Source organism: Nematolebias whitei, chromosome 13, assembly GCF_014905685.2.
Source record: "Nematolebias whitei isolate Nwh7 chromosome 13, NemWhi1, whole genome shotgun sequence".
NCBI lineage: Eukaryota > Metazoa > Chordata > Actinopteri > Cyprinodontiformes > Rivulidae > Nematolebias > Nematolebias whitei.
Window position 1 is genome coordinate 44,740,113 of NC_056510.1, and position 6,806 is coordinate 44,746,918.

The 6,806-nt window shown below is 47.8% G+C and overlaps 1 protein-coding gene across 1 annotated transcript in view; it reads right to left on the reverse strand.

Annotated features, from left to right (window-relative positions):
* cryl1 (crystallin, lambda 1) overlaps nucleotides 1-6,806 on the reverse strand; it is a 143,717-nt gene that overhangs the window by 93,667 nt on the left and 43,244 nt on the right. Inside the window, exons 5-6 of the mRNA XM_037686664.1 lie at nucleotides 621-716; nucleotides 114-212 (exon numbers count right to left, since the gene is read on the reverse strand). Coding sequence (XP_037542592.1) covers nucleotides 114-212; nucleotides 621-716 — 195 coding nt within the window. The remainder of the gene's footprint in view (nucleotides 1-113; nucleotides 213-620; nucleotides 717-6,806) is intronic.

The following is a 6,806-nucleotide window of genomic DNA, read 5'->3' on the forward strand; positions in this document are numbered from 1 at the left end:
ATATATATATATATATATATATATATATATATATATGTATATGGATGTGATAAGAAAGGTGCATAAGTGTCCTCTGTAAAAACCTCAACCCCAGACCTTGTGTTGACACTGACCTGGACCAGCCTCCAGGACTCTGCAATAATGGCAGCCTGGACTCTGTTAAGGGCGAAGCCATCAATCTCTCTTCTCAGACGGATGGGTGCCTGGCCAACCTGAAACATGACAAATAACCAGTCAAGCAAATAAGTCACTCCAAGAATGCTAAAGCTATAAAAGACAAAACTACTGAAATAGTTTATTTTTTTAACTTCTCACAACCTGAGAAATTACAAAAGGTTTTCCAGAGCCAATTTATTTATTAGTTTAGTTTATCTACTCATCATCGTACACAACACAAAAAGTTATGATTTCACAGTATGAACTTTGAACACACACAATAACATAATGCGGTCACAATATGTGACTGCAAATATTAGGACTTTATAAATGTTATTATTGGTAAAATTAATAGGAATTTTCTGAGTTTTTGTATTCAGTGTCATAAGTTATTATGTTGGCATTGTTTAATCACTCTAGCATGTTCTGACATAAACGAGGCTTGAGTCATTTGACATCTTTACCTTGGTCATGAGAGTAAAGGTGTGGTCCATAACGGTGGCTGCGGTTTTTGGGTGAGGTACCAGCTCGACCAGTTTGACGTAGTAGGGTGGGTTTACCTGTAAAGAACAAAACGATAAATATACTGTTTATTTCACCACTACGGAGAATCTGTAATCTTTCAATCTTCCTCTGAAGATGTTTATGGTTCATGTTTATATTCTGTTGTCTTCATACTTCTGTGTATGCAATGCTTAAATATAGGCTGGATGAAATGTTGAGTGAATAAATTTAAATTAATGGCCTTTTTCTGCACTTAGACATTATCATAATTGATCATTAAACAAACACATTGAACTCAATACATTTCAGTGTTCCAACTTAAAATTCAAAGTATGTCACATCATAAACTCGTCATAATCACAAAATATAAAAGTGTTAAAAGTTATTTTTAATTATTTTAGAACTTCTATGTTCAGTTGTTTCAGTGTCATTGATCAAGAAGTGCATTTGTGCTCTGTGCTGCAGAGCTGAAGCTGCGTGACATCCTGTGATGTCCTGCTGCACTTCTCTTCTCTACAATTTAAACTTAAACAGTGTAACATTTTAAATAACCAATCCATTATTTAAAATGTTACACTATTTAAATTTAAATTGTTTGTTTAAGGAGGGATATTGGGAGTAACAGATGATGAGTGTGTGTGATTACAGCCTGGCACATGTAAATGGTAAATGGATTGTACTTTGTAACCTTTATTTAGACAGGTAAATCCCAATGAGCCTCGAGGACTCATTTACAAGAGAGACCTGATTTCAACGAAAAATGATGACAACAATGGACAACAGCAACAACAATGGACAGTTATAAAAAGGCATACAGATTTTTTTTTTTTTTTTTACAAATAAGATGGGAAAAAAGTAACAAAAACAGCTAGATTCTAAGGCAAATGTAGAAAACTAAAAACAGGAACATGTCAGCACTGGTCCCTGCCAGGAGTCCAACATATTCTTAAAGCCACTTAGAGAGGTCAAGGTCGAGAGCTTCAGATCTTTTTGTAAGATATTCCAGGAAACAGGAGCGGAGTAGGAGAAGGTCCTTTTGTCTAGTTCAGTCCTCACTGAGGGAACACTGCAGGTAATAATGTCCTGAGAGCGCACGCTGTAGCTGCACTCACACAGAGACATGTAGGAGGAGATGTATGAAGGCAGCAGACCAAGAAGTGATTTAAAGATGGAAATGTACCAGTGAGAGAGTCTGTGTGAAGTTAATGGTGACCAGTTAACCAGTGAATACTGGGTGCAGTGGTGGGTACAATAATCACAGCCAGTTATGAATCTTAGTGCACCATGATAGACAGCATCCAACATCTGCAGGGTTCTTGTAGGAGCGTTCATGTAAATAATGTCACCATAATCAATTGAGGGAAGGAAAGTCACAGATACAAGTTGTTTCCTAACATTCAGAGTTAGACAGGATCTGTTTCTGAAAAAGAAACCCAGTTTAACTTTCAGTTTCTTCACCAAGTTTTCCACATGGAGCTTAAAAGAGAGATGTGCATCGACCAAGATACTCAAATATTTATAGGAATCAACAAACTCAATATGGACACCATTTGAGGATAAAATCAGAGGAAGAACTGCTGGGACCGACTTCCTGTTTGTAAAAAGCATCCCTTTGGTTTTTTCGGCATTTAGGACATAGTATAGCACCTTTCTATCTTATTTCAAGATACTCAAAGCTCTTTACAACAATCTGTGCCTCATTGACCCATTCATACAGCTCTATACTAGATCTCTACAAAAGCTAATTGAACAAATTATTCTCAAGAGACTAATCAGAGCTTCATCACATTCATACACTGATGGGACACACATCAGAGGCAATGGGGGGTTCAGTGTCTTGCCCAGGGACACTTCAGCATGTGACTGCTGGTGGAATCAAACCCCCAACTCTCCCATTGGAGGATGACTGCTCTAACCACTCAGCCACAGCTGCTTGTGGCCATAAAAGGCAGGTGATCATGTAATTCCCTGTATCTCTGTGTTTGTTTGTGTGCATTTTAGCAAATGATCTTGTGAAATGCTGTAAAAGTTTTAATGAAACTCTCAGAAAACAATCATTAGGTGCACATCTATAACTAACTAATATTTACAGTCAAACCAATTCAAGATGGCCATCATAGCTTCTTCTTCTTCTTCTTTCGGATTTTCCCTCTTCAGGGGTCTCCACAGCGAGTCCTCCTCCATCTCACTCTGTCCTCTGTATCCTCTGTCTTCACTCCAACTACCTCCATGTCCTCTCCAACTGCATCCATATATCTCTTCTGTCTTTTTCCTGGCAGTTGCATTTCTAACATCCTTATACCAGTATACCCACTGTCCCTCCTCTGGACATGTCCAAACCACTGTCCCTCCTCTGGACATGTCCAAGCCACCTCAGTGTATCAATGTCAATGTCAATGTAAATTTATTTCTATAGCACATAAAAACAACAAAAGTTGACCAAAGTGCTTTACAGTTAAGACAGATTAAAAATTAAAAAAAGAGTAAAAATGCATCTATCCATCCATCCATCCATTTTCTTCCGCTTATCCGGGGTCGGGTCGCGGGGGTAGCAGCCTAAGTAGGGAGGCCCAGACTTCCCTCTCCCCAGCCACTTGGGCCAGCTCTTCCGGGGGAATCCCGAGGCGTTCCCAGGCCAGCCGAGAAACGTAGTCCCTCCAGCGTGTCCTGGGTCTTCCCCTGGGCCTCCTTCCGGTGGGACGTGTCCGGAACACCTCACCAGGGAGGCGTCCAGAAGGCATCCTAAACAGATGCCCAAGCCACCTCAACTGGCTCCTCTCAATGTGGAGAAGCAGCGGCTCTACTCCGAGTCCCTCCCGGATGATCGAGCTTCTCACCCTGTCTCTAAGGGAGAGCCCAGACACCCTGCGGAGAAAACTCTTTTCGGCCGCTTGTATCCGAGATCTCATTCTTTCGGTCACAACCCAAAGCTCGTGACCATAGATGAGGGTGGGAACGTAGATCGATCGGTAAATTGAGAGCTTCGCCTTTTGACTCAGCTCTCTCTTCACCACGACAGACCTGTACAGCGCCCGCTTCACTGCAGACGCTGCACCTATCCGCCTATCGATCTCACGCTCCATTTTTCCCTCATTCGTGAACAAGACCCCAAGATACTTGAACTCCTCCACTTGGGGTAGGACCTCCTCCCTGACCCAGAGAGGGCACTCTACCCTTTTCCGGCTCAAGACCATGGCCTCGGATTTGGAGGAACTGATCTTCATCCCGGCCGCATCGCATTCGGCTGCGAACCGCTCCAGCGAAAGCTGTAGATCACGATCTGATGAAGCCAATAAGACCACATCATCTGCAAAAAGCAGAGACGCAATTCTGAGGCCACCAAAACGGATCCCCTCAACACCTTGGCTGCGCCTAGAAATTCTGTCCATAAAAGTTATGAACAGAATCGGTGACAAAGGGCAACCTTGGCGGAGTCCAACTCTCACCGGGAACAAGCCCGACTTACTGCCGGCGATGCGGACCAGGCTCTGACACCGGTCATACAGGGACCTAACAGCCCGTATCAAAGGGCCTGGTACCCCATACTCCCAGAGTACCCCCCACAGGGCCCTCCGAGGGACGCGGTCGAAAGCCTTCTCCAAGTCCACAAAGCACATGTAGACTGGTTGGGCAAACTCCCACGCACCCTCCAGGACCCTGCTGAGAGTGTAGAGCTGGTCCAGTGTTCCACGGCCAGGACGAAAACCGCACTGTTCCTCCTGAATCCGAGGTTCGACTATCCGACGGACCCTCCTCTCCAGAACCCCCGAATAGACCTTACCAGGGAGGCTTAAGAGCGTGATTCCCCTGTAGTTGGAACACACTCTACGGTCCCCCTTTTTGAATAGGGGGACCACCACCCCGGTCTGCCAATCCAGGGGAACTTCCCCCGATGTCCACGCAACATTGCAGAGTCGCGTAAGCCAACACAACCCTACAACATCCAGAGCCTTAAGGAACTCTGGGCGGATCTCATCCACCCCTGGGGCCCTGCCACCGAGGAGCTTTTTAACCACCTCGGTGACCTCAGCACCAGAGATTGGAGGGCCCGACCCAGAGTCCCCAGGCTCCGCTTCCTCAGTGGAAGACGTGCCGGTGGGATTGAGGAGGTCTTCAAAGTATTCTGCCCACCGACCCACAACATCCCGAGTTGAGGTCAGCAGCAAACCACCCCCACTATAAACAGTGTTGGTGGCATACCGCTTCCCCCCCCCGAGACGCCGGATGGTGGACCAGAAACGTCTCGAAGCCGTGCGGAAGTCGTTCTCCATGGCCTCTCCGAACTCCTCCCATGCCCGAGTTTTTGCCTCAACAACCACCCGAGCCGCATGTCGCTTGGACTGCCGGTACCCATCAGCTGCTTCCAGGGTCCCACAGGCCAAAAAGGCCTGATAGGACTCCTTCTTCAGCCTGACGGCATCCCTCACCGACGGTGTCCACCATCGGGTTCGAGGGTTGCCGCCCCGACAGGCACCGACAACCTTGCGGCCGCAGCTCTGGTAAGCCGCCTCGACAATAGAGGCACGAAACATGGTCCACTCAGACTCAATGTCCCCCACCTCCCTTGGAACATGTTCAAAGTTCTCCCAGAGGTGGGAGTTGAAACTCCGTCTCATAGGAGACTCTGCCAGACGTTCCCAGCAAACCCTCACAATACGTTTGGGCCTACCAGGTCTGACCGGCATCCTCCCCCACCATCGGAGCCAACTCACCACCAGGTAGTGATCAGTTGACAGCTCCGCCCCTCTCTTCACCCGAGTGTCCAAGACATGTGGCCGCAGATCAGATGAGACGATGACAAAGTCGATCATCGAACTGCGGCCTAGGGTGTCCTGGTGCCAAGAGCACATATGGACACCCTTATGCTTGAACAAGGTGTTCGTTATTGACAATCCATGACGAGCACAGAAGTCCAACAACAGAACACCACTCTGGTTCAGATCAGGGGGGCCGTTCCTCCCAACCACACCCCTCCAGGTCTCACTGTCATTGCCCACATGAGCATTGAAGTCCCCCAGCAGAACAAGGGAGTCCCCAGAAGGTGCACTTTCCAGTACCCCCTCTAAGGACTCCAGAAAGGGTGGATAATCTGAACTGCCGTTTGGTGCATAAGCACAAACGACAGTCAGAACCCGTCCCCCCACACGTAGGCGGAGAGAGGCCACCCTCTCATTCACGGGGGTGAACCCCAATACACAGGCACCAAGTTGGGGGGCAATTAGTACGCCCACGCCTGCTCGGCGCCTCTCACCAGGGGCAACTCCAGAGTGGAAGAGTGTCCAGCCCCTCTCAAGGAAACTGGTTCCAGAGCCCGAGCCATGCGTAGAGGTGAGTCCGACTATTTCTAGCCGGAACCTCTCAGCCTCACACACCAGCTCAGGCTCCTTCCCCACCAGTGAGGTGACATTCCACGTCCCAATAGCCAGCTTCTGTAGCCGAGGATCAGACCGCCAGGGTCCCCGCCCTCGGCCACCACCCATCCCACATTGCACCCGACCCCTTTGGCCCCTCCCACAGGTGGTGAGCCCATGGGAAGGGGGACCCACGTCTCCTCTTCGGGCTGTGCCCGGCCGAGCTCCATGGGTAAAAGCCCGGCCACCAGGCGCTCGCCCACGTGCCCCACCTCCAGGCCTGGCTCCAGAGTGGGGCCCCGGTGACCCACGTCCGGGCAAGGGAACACTAGGTCCATTTGTGTTTTTCATCATAGGGGTGTGTTTGGGCTGCACTTTGTCTGGTCCCTCACCTAGGACCTGTCTGCCATGGGTGACCCTACTAGGGGCATAAAGCCCCTGACAGCATAGCTCCTAGGATCATTGGGACACTCAAACCCCTCCACCACGGTAAGGTGGCAGCCCAGGGAGGGGCTAAAAATGCATCTAGTGCCACTCAAAAACATAAGTTGACAGTAAAAACAACGCACAACAACAATAAAATCAGCTCAACTTGTTATCAGACTCTGCGTGGATGAAATGCCAAGGAATACAGATGAGTCTTTGATATAGGAATGATTATTTTGATGCTTTTATGTCAATTTATACTTATTTTACACTCATTTACATGTAGTTTGAAAACACACTTATACTCACTTTTGATGCAGCTTATCTGCTTAAAGTCAGGCCTGTGCTGCAGATGTGTTTTGGAGTAAT